General features: G+C 36.6%; 1 protein-coding gene across 1 annotated transcript in view; it reads right to left on the minus strand.

The window, feature by feature from the left end:
- The window catches only part of CACNA2D3 (calcium channel, voltage-dependent, alpha 2/delta subunit 3), a 459453-nt gene that overhangs the window by 106544 nt on the left and 332321 nt on the right, over positions 1-20588 (minus strand). Inside the window, exons 15-17 of the mRNA XM_009880928.1 lie at positions 15877-15948; positions 15009-15089; positions 10886-10960 (exon numbers count right to left, since the gene is read on the minus strand). Of these exons, the coding sequence (XP_009879230.1) occupies positions 10886-10960; positions 15009-15089; positions 15877-15948 (228 nt within the window). The remainder of the gene's footprint in view (positions 1-10885; positions 10961-15008; positions 15090-15876; positions 15949-20588) is intronic.

Below are 20588 nucleotides of genomic sequence, written 5' to 3' on the forward strand. Positions count from 1 at the left end.
GTCATTCTAGTATAGAAATGGTTACAGTCGAGCTCTGAAATACTGAGAGCTGAAAAGCGTTACATAGAAGTTAGCTGGGATCATTTGAGTAGAGCAAACAGCTCCTGTACTGGTTCCAATGCTTAATTACATCCTTACTCACAGATGTGGAAGAGCTTCTGGGCTGTACTGCTTTCTCAGACACATGTGCAAATCCTTACTTACGACAATAGGAGTTGATCTTTTGTGTCTGACAGCAGAAGTATGCTTCAAACATGAGGGAAACCATTTGCATCATATTGATTATGGGGTTTGTATTTATTTTACTCATCTATATTCCACACCTTGCACTCAAAGAGCAAAAACAAAATCAAAAGAAATTAAACGAAGAGCTGCATAAAACATTCAAAGTTCTGCAGCAAAGCCAGAACTGGAAGCATTCACATCTTAAAAATTCAGATAAGCAGAAGCAAAGCCAAACCCCAATGCTTAAGCAAGGGTTAGGCTCTATAAGCACTCGAAGGAACGGAAAGTGTAGTTCTTAAGCACATTTAGGACAGGAACTAATAAAATATTGAGATGCCTAACTCCTCATTCAGCTCTTACACTTTAGGGGCTACTGTTTAATTGCCTACACAGAAATCCAGTAAATGAAGAGTATATTTATGTTATAGCTCATAAAAGGATGGCAGAAAAAACAAAACCCAACTTCCAGCAAGGAAAGGATACCAAAAAATAGAAATTATTTGTACATCTGGGTAACTTTGCTTACAGATCGAATCTTCATGAAGATTTACCTTATTCCCAGCAGTAAATTTACATATCTTTATGCTTATTTAAGTAGGGCCTACAACATAAATGGCAAGTAGACTTGCTAAAATACTTCATAACACTACTGTTCCATTGGCCATTCTTCTCTAGCTTCTTTCTAGTTTTATTGCTCAACTAATTTCTTAGTAAAAGTTATTCATGGACATGGAACCAATTCACCAGCTTTTAAACATGGCATTCATCTATACCTTTTTCTCTGGTAGCAAACCTAATCTAACTTTTTACCTCTGAGACTCCTGGGTGAAGTATAACATACCGATTGAAGGCTGAAGCCAAACCCATCTGCAACATTACTATAAAGCATTGAAACAAATTATGAAGGGACCCACTGGGAAAGATAGAAACTAGGAGCTCTACCAAACTACTCTGATTTAAGTGCACGAGGAAAAGAGCTAGATTTAAACTGCGTGCTGTTAATCTACTTTAGCCAGTATAAAATGTGCGGTGATGTTATATAGTAGCTAACCTCTTGCGGGGGGAGGAGGGAGATACTGAACATTTTTTAATATCTGGACTGCAATACAAGAATCTTTTAGTCTGCTCAAAACTATATGATAGCTCCAATGTATTTTTGTTTGCAGAAAGAACACAGGAAACGATTTTGTTTGGTAATCAGAATGAGCTTTATCTTATTCAGTATCTTTTATTTGAGGCTTGGCCAAACTCTCATAGCACTGGATGATTCAAACAACATGTGACGTGTACTGTTTAAAGACTGAATCACATTTTTTCAGCACCCCGTATACAACCACTTACATGTGCCATTATTAAACTCTTTGCTTTGATTTTTTTTATTTATTTTTTTTTTTTAACACAAGCAGTCCCAAACCATCTGCATTGAATGTGACCTGCCACGTGTTTATAAAGTCAGAGTGTAGCAATCTGATCATGGAGGGAGCACGCTACATCTTAACAGCTGCAAGCTTTGGGTCTAAGGTGATTGGAATTTCTCAGACGTGCTCCATCTGGATAACGGGGTGGTAGGAGAGCGTAAGCTGCTGTGATAGCAGCCTTGGAAGTGTAAATAGATTTTAGTGAACTTGCTTAGCCACACTTGTGGAATCATCTGTGAGAAAATATTATAGCAAGAAAGTATCTACTAAACAACAACCAAAAGCTAGAGAGGTAAAATAATTTCAAGGGAAAGCTCTTCCATGCCAAACTACTATCCTATGTACAAAAGTAAGGAACTGGGAACTAAAAAAGCTCTAATTTTAAAATGTAGCATTGATCGATTAAGTTTCATCTTTTTATTACTTCAAAATCAGGATAATGTATTAATCTAAACAGGATTTGAGAATTATCCCAGGTTTTCTGCTTAGAAGAGCCAAACTTGAACATAACACAAATATGTTTTGCTGAGCTTTAATTCTACATAACACAATTGTATACAATTGCATGTATAACTGTAACTTACATTAAGCCATCCTGTAAAGGTATTCTTGTCTGCCAATTTTGATAGGAAAGGTTGAATGAACAATGAGGAAATCACCATTAACTACAATTACACACTTTTCCATGTAGTTTTAAATAAACAGACCTAGACCTAGTGAATACACTGTCATTATTGCAGTTCCCCAGTCTAGCCAGTTATTCAGCTACCTCCCTTCTCTAAGATTCTGGACGTTAATGTTGCCACTTACTGTCTAGTGTAGCTCTGACTGACATAGTGTAAAGACTGCAGCTGTTTGAGTGGGAACTGCATTGAACCTGACTACACGGTCGGTGCAATGGCTGATAGCGAGACCTTTACCAGCTCTCCATCCCAGCATAAATTGCTGCTCAGTCACACTGTTCCTTATCGAGGTGACTGTGCAAGGGGAAAGCTCAGTTTACACCGACTTTGGGAGCAGAATCATCTGTTTCTGTCACCAGTCCTTCAAATGTGTCTTCTTTGCATAGAATAGGGCAGGAGTATACTGCTGCTTCCTGTCCTGGCTCCAAAGCAGGGGACGTCCCCGAGTGAGGCACTTCTCCAAAAAGGGCCATGTCACCCTCCTATGCAAACGTGCACAGAAAGGAAGGGGAGGGGGGCATTTCCTTCCTACTTTTCAGCAAGGATTGTAAAAATTCCAAATTGCAAATTCCTTTAAATAGGGATTAAGTCCTTCAACATTAGTCCATTAATAAAGTCCATCATAAAACGTTTAGAGTTTAAATACTATGGCACAAAGGAATGATAATGGAAAATACAGTGGAAGGTCATAGGAAGACAGGAGAAGAGATCACTTCAGTAGAATGAGTTATACTCTGACATTTATTAAAAAAAAAAAAAAAAAAAAGTAGTGAAAAATTCCCTTCACTGCTTCATCTGTCTATATAACATCACCCGCAGTGACTGAGCTTCCATTCACCATGTGCTACATAGCTTCAAAACATTCTGCCTGGGGATACATGTGAAGCAGCATCCTATCTCACTGTAAATCCCTACTGCTTGGCTTTTAAGCTCTTTATTTCATTTGGATTTTTTTTTTCCTGCTCACATGATCCTGATTTGTCTTTTGTGATACTTTTATTTCATTATTTGCATCTAGTTTACGGCCCCAAACGATATTTTATTGGTCTGCACTTTATCTTGAATTTGTAGAACACTCACAGCTGTCCAGTCAAAACCAAAGTTGCTTTCTATACAAAGCTCCTTATTTTATATTAAAAAAGGTAATATCTTGATTTTCTTAGGAAAATAGGAAGAACAACTTCCCTTTCCAAAGAGAGACCTTCATGACAAGCTTCTTATTTACAAAGTTAATCCAGAAGTTCCTATGTTACAGTTGGCAGCAAAACCCAGTTATTTTGGACTGATTTTTCATGTCAGATGGCAGTGAAAAACTGCCACACTATAAAATTTGCAGAAATACTGCAGAGAAAAGCTGTCAACGGGAGCCACTGCCATTTGCTAGGGAAAAGAGAATAATGCAATTCTAAGTTGCCACGCAGATATAAAGTAGGAACAACTAGATGTACCATGTACACTGAAAAACCCTCTAGCGAAGTAACAGAAGCAAATAATTCTCCCGCCACATGTATTTAAATTACTCTATTTACACTCATAACACAAATTTGCATTAAAACGCTGAAGCAATGTTTAAATTGATGAAACAAAACATGGGAATATACAGGGTGAGGTAAAAGCAAATACAAAAACCAGCGTTAAGTCACACACCTACAGACTGGACAAAGAGTACATCAGCTGAGCTCACGTTTTCAGGTGGATTGCAGTTGATTAGCAATGTGACATATATGTGGTTTACTCCACTGAAAAAAACAACCCCTCTATTTAGGATTTTATTTGCATTCTCAGGACCTTATCATTTGGGATTATGTAAAACTGGCAGCTGCTTATAATTATTTGGGGTTTGAGTAGAAATAATTAAAAACATCTGCCTTTATCTTAATACTACCAGACTTAAACCCATGAGCTCAGTTATACCTAACTTCAAAGCTGAAAGCAAAGAATAAAAGAAAGCTTCACATATTGCTAACAAATTTTTCTGTGATTCATTTATATGTACAACCAGTTATTCAACAGGCTTCAAACCTTTAATTATCTTTTAAATATATGTAATTTTGCACTTCTAATTAGATAGCAATTTAATGCTCTCACAGGGATTCAGATGGGCTGTCTTTTTTGAAATGTAAACTGCAACAGGAATAATCATTGGCATTCAAGTGATTGAATTCTTCAGTTATTTAAATGAACGTGAGGCATTTACACTGTTCAAATCATTTAAATATTCTGCTGTCAGCTACAGCTGTAGAGTTTTATGGAGTCGCTGAATAAAGCAAGGGTAAGTGTAGGTTATCTTACGTTCCAGGCGGGACTCCCCAGAGAGAAATGAGATTTGCTGCTTATGAAAGGCTAACACTGCTTAAGTGGGGCATTAATGTTTCCCCCGAGACTTGGATTTCTCTGTTTTTCTATATTAGGAGAAACAAATTTTCCCAAAATTTGCAGCTACAAAAGACTTAATACTGTTCTAGCAATCCTTAAATACTCCAGGTGCTTTACCTTAGCACAATATATCGTGACAGTCAACATTGGAAGTTTAAAATGGTAACTTACTCAGGCAGCTAAACCACCAATATATGTCAGTGAGGGTACTGTGATATACACATGGGCTTTGATTTCTATGTATAAATTTCTCTATTAAGACTCATCAAATAAAATAAAGATGTGCATCATTTTAAAGAAAGCAATTTATCAATTGAATTGGTTTACAGTGATAAAAAGAGCATTCCCATATAGCCATACAAAAAATCACCATTACTAGCCTTCCAGAGCTCATACAGAGAGTAGGAGTATATGCCTCAAGCTCAGAGAAAGAGATGATGACTTAAACTCAGAATATTACAAAATCCTTAATCATCATGGATGTTATTAGACTAATTCCTAAGTCATAACACATTCCTAATCCTATATTTATCAAAAAAAAAAAAAAAGGCAGAATCTGAATAAAAGATGCAATTTGATTCCATAAAATATGCATTTGTCTTTAAATGCATATTTGCTTTTATTAAGGAACTTGAGCTCCGTGTTCAGGAACTTTGAGTATTCTACCCTAAATGAATCTAATAATTACTGAAAACAAAATCCCTGTTTACTCCCTGAACAAAAATACAAATTCCATTGCCAACTATGAATCAAAAAAGCCACAGATTTCACAAAATCTACTAGCAATCTTGCTATTATTCATTGAAAACCACACAAATATTAGGACTGAGAGGCAACAGCACAACTCCCTAACACCAGATAAGATTCACAAAGGTGCCAATCCGTGACTATGGCAGACACTAATCTTTCAGTGGCATTCCTTAATTTCTCTGTAATCCTAAAAAAGCAGTTTTCCTCTGGGACCTACATCTAACAGACTATGCAGTAACAGTCACAGTCATGACCAATCAGCCACAATTAATACAGTGGTTTTCAAACATATGTAAAAAGTACATATCACAGAATGGTTTAGGTTGGAAGGGACCTTAAAGATCACCTGGTTCCAACCCCCCTGCCATGGGAAGGGACACCTCCCACTTGATCAGGTTGCTCAGAGCCCCTTGCTTATTGCTCTTCCTTTACATTCAGTAAACTCATTTCTTTGGCAAAATGTAACATCATCATTACATATTTTGCATTTTAAAATTTAATGGAGTAACACCTAGCACACTGCAAGTGCTAACAAGATACTGAAAAGAAAGCAATGAGATCTGACATAACTGTCGCTGAGAAAAACTTTGTCCTCATATACACTTTTCAAGCATACGCAAGGAACCTCAGAAACCAAGTTCCTGCCTTGAAAATCTCAAAATTCAGTTTTGAACTCCCAAACAATTCATGTTCTTCTAAACAGTAAGTCGTGGATTTTAAACAATACAACTCAAAATTACATCATACAATTTAAAATATTCTCTCGTGGAAAATAAAATACTACTCCGTAAAAATACAGACTTTTAATCAAAATGCAGCATATAGAAGCATTCTAATACAGCAATATTAAAATAAAAAATTTTGAAATATTACCATCGGCGATATGTTTTTTGAGTTACCAATGGAGTATTTTTGCTGGGAAATGCACCCTAAAAAGGTTATAACATGTAAAAACATTTTAAAAGTACTCATCCACTACGTAATAAATAATAATAATAAAGGCTTTGAAACACAGCAGAAAGATGGCAAAGGCTTTTTTTTTTTTTTTTTTTTTTTTTTTTTTTCATTTAAATTCCAGTTGAAAGGAGTTTCTGGATTCGGACACTACCGTTTGCACCGCGGAACCCGCCCCCCCATCCTTCTCCAGGCGACCTCGTTTGTCCATGAGCAGCGGGACACCTCCGACCGGCGGGCGCGGGATATCGCGGAGTATCGCGGACTGTCGCGCCCCCTCGGCGGTGCTGGGGCGCCACCATATGGCGGGACGTGCACTAAAACTCATCCATTACCTTCCTCTTCATCCTTCCTTCAATGACTCCCACCAGCTGCCCAAGCAGTCATCCTAACCGAAAGCCAAGTTTATTCAAAAAAAAACCCCAAAAAACAACAACCAATCAACAACCCAGCAAAGAGGAAATCTCCAAGAAAAACACATTTTTAAACATAAACCCAATAGGATAATCAGCACACACACACACACACACAATAAAAAAAAAAAAAAACAAAACAACCCAACCCAACCAAAAAAACCACAAAAAACAAACCAAAACCCCATGCAGCTAGATTAAGGGTTAAATAGACTGGGCAGCGTGCGATAAAAATCTTGCGCAAGAGGAAGCCCTCTTCCTTGGCGACGGTTTGCTATCCGGGCTGGCTGCTCTGCGTCCCATAAGACAATTCCTTTAAAAAGCAGTATGTCATCTGCAGAACTAACAGATATGGCCGCTGGGATTAGTAACTCGGGAGTCTAGTAATATTCTAGCTTTACATCACCACAGGAATATATAACAGCGATATAAACCAGTGCGGATCAAGTCAGTAATCAATGTGACTTGAATGTAAACTCTAACGTACCCAAATAGTTTTAATTTTAGATAATATCTTTGGCAAACCATCTAATTCTAGTCCTACATTGCCTATTTTCACATACTTACTGTCACAAATCTCGGAGAATGTTTTGCCACTAGTTACGATGGTATCAAGATTCGGCCTGCAATATTAATCTAAGGGCCCAGGCCAGCAATCACTTCACTCTCAAAAACTCCACCAAATCAACAGAAGACTCCCATTACGCACTACTGACAGAACCCAGAGGTAAAAATGACTCTTCCAAAAAAATGAAATGAACAGACCATGAATATATCACAATGAGTTCCCTGTAGCTGACAGCTTATGGGCTACTGCCCAACGTTTTGATTTCAGAAAGAGAGACTGTTGTATAAGGTAATGAAATAAGTGCCTTCAAGATGTACACTGGGGCGAGGGATAGTAACAGAAAACCACCTTTTGCCTCATTAAAACATGCCCCCACAAAAGAAATAGGAAAGAGGATAACACCCTCCGTCAGTCTAACTTAAAGCTATCCACTGTTCCTGGATTTCATTGCCTCCTATTTATTAAAATACCTATTCTGTAATGAATAAATACTAATATCTTTGAACAAAGTAATTTTCCAGAAGGGACAGTACAGCAAAAGCAAGGTAGATAGGGAACTTTCAAATATATACTCCTATGGCTTGCAAGTACAGGCTGTCAGATGTACCTGTGATACCTGAAGATTTCAAAAGCATGTTTAGGAATCAAGACAAAGTCATAATTTTAGTATTATGAAAACTGGAGAATGCCATAAAAATATTGCATTTATATCCAATTTAGAATGGGCTATTAAAAAAATGCCATGGATTTGGATACATACAGAGATAAGGAAAAATACTGCAAAGGTAGTGGCCAATCATGAACTAAACCCCATCACGTTTTCCTCTGCAACAGCTAAAAATTTTGAAGATAACTTCTCACCACACCAGCATTTCCCACCAACAAAAAAAAAGTTTAATATAAAAAGCTTACATTAAAGCAGAACAACATGTATTTCAGCATTTTAACCACGGAGGGTAATTAACATAGCAAAATAATAATAAAAAAAAAGAAATTGTAGGAAAAGATACAGAATGCTATGACAGTCAATTTCTAGATCTAGTCTGTTTTCTCGTAACTTTGGCTCTTTTAAGCAATTTTTATGTTATGTGCATGATGCAGCTGGATGTGAGATAACAGCAAAATTACACAAATAGTCACTCAACATGGACGAGTCAGCTGAGCTAACAACGCAGTGAAGATGCAGCAGAAGAGACCTGAAGGCACATTAAAAGTCTTTGCTTATAATCCAGGTGCTGTAAGGAGGTTTGTACAGCCCCTATTGCAGCCTCTTCTCTGCTGTAGTTACCAAACATAGCTCAGCAGGCACTCTCAGTCAGAAAAGGAAAGAACATGGGGGAATGGATGATAAATAAGAGGTCAGAAAAATACAGAGAACACGACAACAAAATGCCGAAATGCAGAAAAGTAAGATTACAGCAAGACTAAAAATATTGGTTGCTTACTGTGATGAGAAGATTCAATGAGATAACAATTACATATTACTACAAAAAGTAAGAAATGGAAAAGAAAAATGTAGATCAGGAGCTTCTGCTTTCCATATTCATAATAGAAGAACTACTTCTAACTAAATTTAAAATTTTAATTCAAAATAAAAGCTGTGCATAAAATGTTTACAATAAGGAAAACCATTACTACGAGAAGTCTGTCTGACAAAAATGAGTAAGTTAGTATGGATAACAGAAGTATGCAGTCTAATAAGTCTTAATGTTCAAATATCAGAATCAAATTTTTATAGGCAGAAACCTATCTGACACTCTTAAAAGTTATACTGACTGCTGCAAGATTTTCCACATCCTCTTACTCAGTTCCTGCATCTTCCTCAGGAGCAATCTCATGCTGGATATTGCTGGTAATGGGATATTGCTGGAGCAGATGGGCCTGTGTGAGGTGAATCACTCTCATAAATCCTACACTTAAATACTTGAAAAGTATGTACTATCTTGTAGAGACAAACCACAGTTTGACTGAGAGGTGAAATGCTTAGGTATCGATTTAGAGTTTTCTATCTTCCTTAAGTGTAAACTGCTTCTACTGAGGCTGGAAGTTTTTCACTCCCTAATATTTATATATTTGGGTAGCAGAGCTCCTACTTCCCATAAAACAAGAAGATACAAATTCATCATTGTGAGAAATCACCTGTGGGGAGCGTAGAGGTGAAAAAAAAAAACAATGTCACTGGAGCATGATAATTTAACTGACTGGGGTCTGAGCTGTCTACACCTGGATATATAGCTTTAGTGACTCACCAGTGGAATGGTAAAAAAAACCAACAATGGATTAAATCGGAAGAGCCATTTCTGAGAATTATATTGCTTATTGGTCAGTGATTTGCCAAATTCTCTACAGACATTGTCTTCCTTTCCACAGCTGTGAAAAATTCTACCACCCAGAATCACTGGTGATATTCTTAGAACAAAAATGACAATTAAACCATTTATTCTAAAATTCCTTCCAAGATACTATAATGTCTGCTTTACCATTAGATTGCCTCTTCACGTAACAGTGAAGTTCCTGAGAAAATGTTTTTCTATTCACCCATGGAAGTCTCCCTGTGGAACTTTTCATAAGCTCTCCTTCAGTTAAAAAATAAATGGGGAAACAATAAGTGCAAATACAAATGTTAATTAAGTGTGTAATTCCTAGCCCATATCTTAGAAAGACAAACTCTTTTGCCAAATGAAAACAGCAGATATGCTAATGACTTAATAAATCATGCTTTTCAATAATTTTTATGTGAAATTATTCATCCAATTAATATTTCTGTTTTCTACTAAAATATTGTTGAAATTGGACATTACTTGAAGTGTCTGCATGAGAAATACATATGGCATCCATGTGTATACAGCATCGGAATCATTAATACTGATCCTTTGCAAACATTTGATAGTGATGGAACACTTGCAAGTGCTGTTCCTAAACAATGATGCAACCAAGAACGTACCAGGTCTCTAGGGTGTTAAGTTGATAAACATTTGCATAACAGGCACCTCTATTTTTCTTTCTGTGATTAATGCAAACAAGATTATAAGAGAAACTAAAGGTAATATTGGCTGCTATTTCTCTTTTAGTACAAAAATCCCTTGCCCCCTATTTTGCTTAAGAATACGTTTTATTGAAATTTCTGCACGTATATTAAATTAGCTTAAACACTTTTAACGTGACAAATAGGGGTTATTACATAGCAATAGAGCATTCTGGCATTCCATTTCAATGTAAAATGAACATAATTATAGCAATTTTTGGCTTTGCTATTTTGCAGTAATGGAGGCCTGCATCTTTTGCAGAAAGAACTTGTATATTTATTTTCCTTTACTTTTTTCATGCTAACCTTTGTTTCCAGAGGTAAATTTACCAAGAATTATGCATTATAAAGCAATATAAGTAACTGATCTGTTGTATTTAATTTTTTAATGACTATTACATTATTCACAATGAAAGCAAAACAAATGCAACATATATAGCTAGATAAAATAGATCAGCAAATAGTATTCTTACCAAAGGCCTAAGTTCTGGATGAGTCAAAATATACCCATTGTTTGTAATTGCAAAAGCGTATCCATGAATACCTAACTGTAAGAGTAAATGAGAAAGAAATACTAATTAGCACAGTCTCCAGTAAATTCTGAAACAAAAAATCAGGCAAGAATTTAGTTACCCAGGGCTTAAAGCTGGCATTCAAAACTCTTATCCACATGGTATTTCATTATAACATATGCAAAGCTCTGATCCTTGACATTTTGTGAAAATGAGAACCTGTCATTGTGATGAATTCAGCATATAGCACAATTTCAAAATGTCACACACACACTTTGCTATCTGGGGCACTTCTTCCTATGTGCTTTCGAGTGAATTAGATATGCACATGTACACGAGACTCCATAGCAGGCGGCATACACCATACAATGTGCCCACACGAAGGCATACTGGAATTTCGTCAATTCACATATACCCAGGAGTGGCTGGGTTCAGCTTACTTCAGTTGTTCAAGTGATGTTGGAAAAGAATCACTTAAACCAACAGTATTGAATGTACAGTTATAGTGAGCAAGCAGTGGCCTGTCATATGTGATATTTACATCTATCAGTCTTAAAGGTATTTTACCTCTCTGTTAATTCACGTTCATCTGCAGCCACAGAAGAAGGCATATTTCTACCAAAGAAACTCATGTAGTTTACATATTTGTACCGAGTGGAACTATGGGAAATCATTTGAAAGCAATGAAATGCTTTACGAGGCCTAATGGTATAGGTAATCAAATTTAGCGCTGTACTTATTTAAATAACAATACTACTCTTTTAACAATATGGCTATTACACAGTTGATTGCACCCACTGAATGCAATAAATGTACCTTCAAATCATTCACGTGGTCATTCAAACATCCCTTCTTTGCATGAACTTGCTGCTAATGTAGACTCTTTCTGCAGCTTCAGTATGTAACTTTTACCATGCAAAGAGTACATCTCACTGTAATTTTTCACCTTTTTTTTTTTGGTTCTGAAGTAAGGTAATATAACATCCCATATATCTTTATTTAAGAATCTTGACGCACTGAGGTATTAAAAAAACCCAAACAAAAAAAAACCAAACCCAACCCCCCAGAACTATCTTGCTTTGGCATTTCCTTTACATTTCTCACTACTAACAAGCTTTTTATTTTACTTCAGTACATTCTTAAATGCTTTGCTGAAGTGGGTCCCTAGGAATTTGTCTGGCATAAAGCAACATGAGAATTATTTCTAAGATGCAAGTAGGACAGCAAATCTGTTGGCTTCTGTAATTTTCTGGAAATATAAACCAGAGTATGATATTATGGCAAGGTCATAGAGAAAACACACCAGGTAGATTTATACCATGTCTCTCTGTGAATGATTGTATCTGGTCAGCTGTATCTGCCATACAGAAGATTGTTTCATAAATTAGCCATTTTCCTAAAGCAATAAACTTCAGTGGAAGAAATACAAAGTGATATGTTCTTGGCATTTCTTCATAAAGGAGGGATAACCAAAATAATAATAGGGGACATATTTTACCTATTATAGTATGACAAGTGAACTAGCTGTTGGCTAAATATCAGACCTCAAGTGTAATTGTCTGTGTTGCTAACTGCAGACTGACATCCACGCAATGGAAGTCAGGTAAGGAAACAAATGTGGGTGGTATACTTCAGTGGAAAAAAATATTTGCCTATTTGAAGCATACCCAGATTCCAAGAGTAGTATTTTATTGTGTGTGGTGCAATACGTGAAACTGCACACTCTCTGCACTTAAAATGCTTTGATTTGAGAGATACTACCACTTACAGCAGTATTTCCATTTTAAACCTTGAACTCTCTCTCTAAATGACAGATTCGGAAACAAAAAACCTTTCTCTAACTGCTGTAAAATGCCACATGAAAACTAAGTATTACTAAATTCCACCCTACCTTGTTCAGGAGAAACTGCCACTGACATCTGGGGAAGTTTAGTCTAGATAACAACTGCTGAAAATAGCTCATTGTTATTATTCATCTTCCTCGGCATAAAATCCACCTCATCCAAGCTGAGAGAATTCCAGGTCAGCAGAATTCTATTTCCAACCAATCATTTTATATCCTTGTGTGAATTTTATTTCACGTGCTGCCTCTACAGGAATGGGTCCCAGGGGTGATTATGCTCTTGCAATTGCATGGTCTTTTTACTGTTCAGAAATGTTTATGGTATGTGAGACTGGAAGTTATAACTCAAGTGATTTCCCTAACATAAATGTATTGCGTGATATTGGTGCCTCCTGTAATAATCCTCTCTTGCATTACATCCTGCAATATAGAACGTACCATCAAATAAAAATTCTAATATTCAGAAGGAGGGTGGTGTATTACTTCCACAGAAAACGAAGTCTTAAAAAATATATTATCATATGATAAAACCAGAAACTTTAATTTTCCTGCCTATCTTCTCCTTTTCTGAATCACTCTAACTCTGCTGCAATATCTGTTACTCAGACCCCACACTCTCTCCAGGTTCTTGTATTCAGACTACATCCAAATCTTACACATGACTTCTGAATAACATCACTGTGATATGGTCTTTTCTATCCAGCCATGCACAGCCAGGCTTTCATTTCTGCAGTTACTACAACATTGTTCTTCCTTCTCTTTACAAATGAAACTTGGTCTATCCATAGCTTATCCTTCCTTAGGAGGCTGCTCCAAAGAGCTCCATTTGCTCCAAATTTTGCAAAGGAGCAATTTTTACTGCTTTCTCTTCTACCCTCTACTGATTCTCTATTTCTGCATACACAAAAGCATAACATAAGTTGCAGTTAACTAACTTTGGTGGTTCGTGTGCTGAGATTGTTCTCTGTTATCTATCCTGACCAGCAATGTCTCTGTTTGCTATGTTCCAAGACCAGTATGTACTCATCTACTGCCTCTTCCCATACTCTGCAAACTTTTTTCCAGTTGGAACAGCCTTTCTGTTTTGTGTTTGCATAGCATCTAGCCTAGCGGGATCCAGGTCCCAGGAAATTACTCCAATACACCTTTTCAACATTATTGCCAGCATTTTATGCATTATTTTTATCAAATTCTCATTAAATTTAAACTTTCCAGTTATTGCATACTGATCCACCAAATCATTTGGTAATTGCTAATGTATTCAAGTTAGAATTAAAATCGATAGGAGGGTGGGTTTTTTCCTCCTAACTAGAATTACCTACAAAACCATGTAGGAATATACATAGGCACTCACAAGTCAGCTTATTCCTCCTCCCTCTTAGAAATCAGTAAATGAGAGCATGGCAGCCAATTAAGAGGGAAATACGACATACAAATCTATGTACAGGTACACGTCTGAATGTAGCTATTCCAACAGCTGACCTTTTTAGTAAAGGCTGTCGACGGTATTGTGTTATGTGCTCATTTGTCTTACAAAAAGATTCTGCAAGGAATTAACTGGAAAACATTCATTTAATTTTCATTTGTGAATAAAACAGCACTATAGTAAGGCATTTCAGACAAAGAAGTAGTGAAATACCAATGCATTGCATCAAATTTAAATGAAAAGTAAGTAAATATTTGTATTTGCCTGAAGCCTACTTTTACGGAGTTACAAACATTTCATGATAGATGAAGTGCACCAAACGTTGAAATTTTTTATAGAATTTTGTAGTAGAGTTGTCTGACTTTGGAAAACTAAGTAGAGGGAAATATCTAGTAAATACTGGGGAGGAGAGAAGAAAACCCTAGTCTGGTTAGTGAGGAACTAAAGGCGTGTTAAGGATAGATTTTCATATGGTTTCCATACAAAGTTATGCAAATTTTCAGCATGAATTTCTGGTTATTTTGTGGGGTTAAATCATTTCATTGATTTTATTATGGACAAAACTTAATATTACCTCCTAGAGCACATCGTGACCTGCAAAAATGTGAAGATCAAGCCCTATCTTAATTTTGGTATTAAAAACTGCACTCGATCTCAGGACCAATGACATTTAGCTATCAGCAATACAGACCTAAAATTCCTGAGGAAAACAAGTGAAATAATGGAGCTACATCAGTATAAACAATATTAACATGCTAAATAAATTATGTTATATTATGTTGCCTGTAAAGGACATACTATTATTTGTATATTACCTTGTATTTTGGAATAGTTTTTAAAAGCTCTTTAACTGGAACATCTGTGCCAACTACTCCCAGAAGAATCCCTTTAGATCTCTGAAAAGAACAATAAAAGATGCACTTGGAACCACAATAATAGTGAAATTTCTCACTGCTCATTTCACATTGCAGCTAGTCTGCAGAAGTCAACAGATAACAAACAAATTATTTAAAAATTGGGGAAAACAGAGGCTACTACAACTAATCTGATCAAATAATCATTTAATTGATAATATTGCTTCTTTCTACTTTATCTGCAATTCATACAGAAAACGCATGCAAATTTTGATAGCTGAGTCCCCCAACAGAAACCTTCCTCATGCACAATAATTTTTGAATGAAAAACTACTGTTAAAAAGATGTTACTCCCTTCTTTCCCAATTTCTTCTGCCATTTGATAAACAAAACAGAAATATTAAGTGTTAAGGAGAAAGTACATATAATTTTTTTAAAACATATTAAATTAGTAAAGATAAACACATATATACATAATATACATACGACTAATTAAATTTTGAGTCTATGAAATAGAAGAAAATCAGTGCAAAGAAGAGGAGGATATAGATTATTTCCTGTAAAAATGTAATATAGAAGTAAGAAAACCCTAAGGCCTAGCATCATCTGAGATTTTCTCTTACACATAGGGTTTCGTTATTTTACTACGGTTTCCAGAGTATGGTTATTTGTCCACATTTTTATGCTAACAAAGGGATACTAACTGCAGACAAAATAGTACGAAGAGAAGAAAATTTTTTAGGGTAGGCTGAAATCTCATTAGGTCTCTGAAAGCAACTTCACTGCCATCACCCCATTACCACATGACAGAAATAGTCTGAGTACTTACAGTCTCATTTTGCTTACTAAATACTGGCATGGCAACAGTTGTCATCAACACCAATCCCTGATCATCAGCGAGCTATATTCAAAAAAGAAATATTATCTCTAAGAACTAAGGAACAACTACAGACACGTGATTGCATTTTTCAATTACATTCTCTTCATTTTAAATGAGATAAGGCAATTTATCGAAACGATTCTTCTGTAGTTACACTTGCAGTCAACACAGTCCCACCCAGCCCTGGCCCCATCTCAACTATAGCAGCTCTGCCCACCCCACCATCTGCATTGGCAGGAAAGATGCCTCATCTTCATTCCTATTGCAGTCTCCCATGAGAGAAACGAAGGGGCTGAAATGTGGATTGTGGAAGCAGCATGTGCAGTAGCAAAGCAGCTGGAGCTCTGTTCTACATCTTTCCCGGTGTCAGCTCTGCCAACACTGCCTCAGGCTGTTTTCTCCCAGCAAGGAACAAGAGGCTGTGAGTTTCATGCACTTTGTTTCTGGTCCAGACTCAGATCTCATCGGCTAACACAGCAGCAGAAAGGATGACAGCCAGTTAGTATCCCAGGAGCATCTTTGCTCCGTCCGGTTTCAGTTTGCTAGACAAAGAGGTGGCATGAAGCATTAGTTGATTCCGCACATCAGGTTTCAACGCATTTCTTCAATTTAGGGAGAAAACGGTTCCATTCAAGAGAAACATGTAGAGTGCTTATGATTGGCCACAGGAGAGTGACATGGCTCAGCCTATCCTCTCGCCATGCCCCCTGGCCAGACTACAGCTTTGCCATACAGCAAAGGCTAACTGATGCTCAAGGCAAGCACTGCTCTCTGTGCCTGTAGAGCTTCAGCACCTACATATGAAAGATAACTCAATCTGGAAGTTAAGAGTTACTGTTAAACTCTTTCTGCCCCTATAATTTGGGAAGATCTTTAAAGTTGAAGAGGCTTATCCAATAATAAAAGCATGACATATCCAGTTATAACGACAACTGGAGATTTTGTAGAACACAAAGTCTGCTTTGTTGCATCTGTGTTTAGCCAAATGGATAAGGCAAAATAGAGAATCTTTTGAGAAAGAGAGAAATACTGTTGGTGACGGTCATGCCCAACTGAAACTACATCAACTGCTACCCCTGCATCAGCATCACATTTTCTGTACACAGGCAGTATTTCCAATACATTTTTTTGAGAATTCCTGCAATTTTGATTTTTTTTTTTTGTTATCAAAGCTTTTGTTATTAGTTAAGCAACAGCTAGCAACTCCCCAGATTTTCAAAATAGAAGTCATATATTACGACCAGGATATTTCATGAAGCACGTTTCACATTAACAAAGCAGGAAAATCTAGAACTTTACATGTCTTGCAGCTCCCAGTCTGCTTCAGGAGGGTTTCAGCTTCCCAGACAAGTATATTGCCTGAAGGCTGGCACTATCTCATGGTGAGGAGGAACGTTTGCAGACATCAGACAGGAACAGAAATGGAGTTTAGGATCAAGGTTTACATCTGATAAGCAATCAATAGGGACATGAGGTGGAACAAACTTATGATCATGTTTGCTTTTTTTGGTTTGTTTTCCTTTTCAATAAGAAGAGGTATTTCCAGCCCCGATATAATCCTCAATCTATTAAGCAACAGTATTTTATTAAATAAAGCAACCAACAACAAAAAAAAACCAACAACAACAAAACCAACTCAGAAAACACTGGAAGTTCAGACGTTGCACGGGAAAGTCAAACGCGGCTGAACTAGGGTAAGAATTTACTCTCCTTGGCCAGAGCAGTACAGTCAAGCACGCTGACATGATTTGTATGGAGAGGAGCCTTCTGTGGTATGACAGTCAATAGTCCCAAACACATGTATACCAGGAAGTGAAAAAGCATTCTGCTGATTATGGGGTGACATCTTGGAGCGTTTAGAGATTTCATATGATTGCCCAGGGTTGTTCTTCCCTGACATTATGTATTTGTCAAATATCAGTACGGTACTATTTTGTGAGTCCACTCACTCTCAAGAGATTACTAGAAACAATTTATTGGATAGGATGGAAGCCAAGGGACTGTCAGTAAAGTTTTAAGGTGTTTGAAATTCTTTAAATTGAGAAGAAAAACCAGTCTGGAGTTCCTGGGAAATTCTGAGAGAACAGGTCATTAACTCTCAAAACTAACTATGGAAGCATGCAGAGAAAGATTGCCCTGTAATTATGATATCTACAAATACCACCAAGGGTTGGCTGTTGCATCCATTTCTATAGAAGTGCAATCTTATAGTCCAGCCTGTTTGGGTTTTTGTTTGTTTGGCAGATGAACAGGTTGTTGGCCACTTCCATAAGTGGAGTCAGCAAATAACTGGATGATAGATGACTCGTATTTGCGATCTTTCACTGTGTCACCAACTCAAGCTGCAGTATTTATTTCACAAAAATTGTTAGATTGTGGGGAATTATCTGCTGGGGAGGAGCATGGTTTTATTCCCTGGGCAATGACATTTTGGCAGAAATACTTTGAAATAGTAGAATGCTAGCCACTGGGTATTTCTGCTAAGACAATTAATGCTAGATCCCATTAAAAAATTGCAAAGGAAGCCATGATCTAGGTATTTTGCATTGTTGCTTTGCCACTCTAGCAATTTCTTACATACCGCAGAACTCTGTAACAGCTCATGCAACTTTTTTAAAAACTTAGGGATTCTGAGGAAAAAAAACCCAGCAATATGCTCTCTAATCATTGATAAAGCTTCAGCTGATGGTAGTTACATTCAGAATGAACACGTATCACTAATATCCTCAGGACTGGCTAGGATTTTTTTTAAATCATCAGCAAATATTTAATTAGAAGTTAATGCTTGATGAAAAATGTTAAATATCACAAATTCAAAACAACAAAATGAATATCTAATGATAAAGTCTCTGAATGGCTGTACTAAATTTAAAAACTCAGGTTATTGTGTAATTAGTAATAAACTCTTTGGTTACTCAATTATTGTTTTTCCCCAAAAGAAAATGCAGACAATCCTTATGATTCCCAAAATCATCAACTGGACATCACAAAGTCACAGGCTCAGAAAAGAATTATGTAGGCATGTTAAGAAGAAAATAGTGTAGTCAAACATTTCTTACAGGAAACATCTTGAAGAATGATTGTTTGTTGTTTTGAGTTTTGGGGGGTTTGGGGTTTTTTTTGTTTTGTTTGTTTTTTGGGTTTTTTGTTTTTTTTTTTTTTAATAAGCACAAAATGCATGCTTCTAAGCAGGCAACAAATAACTTGGTTACACATAAAATCAGGGGGGTTTTTTAGTGTTATTGGCACATACAGAGAATGACACTTATCCTGCTATAATGCAATAACATCACCAGATGGATGGTTACTAGTTACATACAGTGAAGGGTCCTTGGGAATGACTGAAACGTGAAGCACCATGAGTTTAATTTCATTCTTTAAATAGGCTGTACCTTATCCAATTTTGTCCTTCCAGTCTCCTAGGAATAACTAATATGAGTAATTAATACTAATAGTTACTGCCATTTTTACAAAGCTATGCTTTATGTGGCATAATAATTCCCCACAGTCTGATGATTCAAAGTTGTTTAAAGCTACACGCTAAGCTTACTTGGTTCATCCTTACTAACCCCCACTATTCTGGGGGTTGACAGGGTCCATGGGAAACAAAGAGTAAGGTCTGACGAAAATGTATTCAAACAATAATATGTTTCTGCTGAAACAAAACGTTGCTGGCAGACCAACGTGTTCACAAATAAGGTGTAATTTGAAGCAAAGTTCACCCAAATGTTGGAATCTCATCTAAATATATAAGCAGAGTCACTAATAACTTCCATTTCCTCCAACACTGTTTTGAATTCTTCTTCCGCTCTCAAATTTCTATTTCTTCTCTTCCCCTCTACTAGTACACTGTTTTTTCCAGTGCTTAATAATGTCTCTTTACGCATCAGACTAAGTATTAACAAATCAAGCTCCTTTCTATTTCTTAAATTTTTATATCCCTGAGAAGCGTCTAAGCTTATTCTTTACTTGAGGCACCATATTAGTTAACACACATAGGCTCTGACTGACATTAAAGTCCCCTCTCATATATTTAGCAGCATATCAATGACTGTGTTTCTATTTCCTTCAAGTAGTTACATAACATCAAGAAAAAAGCAAGGAAACAAAAGCTGCATCATCCCCAACCCTCCCGAAAAATAAAAATTCCACTGGAAAGGTCCAGCACTTAAGGCTACCGACAGATGTGAACTAAGGAAAGGTATGTGCTTTGAAGTACCTTTTGAAACATTTCATTGCTCAGTATTTTTTGCTATAAAATTAAACAATATAAGCAGAAGCATTCAAATACATCTAAACACTTCCCAGATTCAGTACAACATCCTGCAGGGTGTAAGATGGAACCAAATCAAAATTGTTGGAATAGTACAAAAATAGTCTCAAATAATGGTTTTGTTGGAGATTGCTGCCATTTCCTAGGGATGAAATTTTCAGAGATGCTGCAGGAATTTTAGTTTCCAAATACCACTCACCTCTGCCAGGACTTGGGCATCTAATTTCATTAGGCCCCTGAAAATTCTAGACAGCTATTAATTATTGTTGCCTTTTTATGAATAACAGTTTAACAGTTTTAAGCCAGTGATGTTATCTGTGCACTAACTCAGAATTTTGTTCTACTTAAACGTATCTGTGCAGCTGAGCTTGTTAAGCTCCCTCGCAAT

This window comes from Charadrius vociferus, unplaced genomic scaffold (assembly GCF_000708025.1).
Source record: "Charadrius vociferus isolate BGI_N301 unplaced genomic scaffold, ASM70802v2 scaffold63, whole genome shotgun sequence".
Lineage (NCBI taxonomy): Eukaryota > Metazoa > Chordata > Aves > Charadriiformes > Charadriidae > Charadrius > Charadrius vociferus.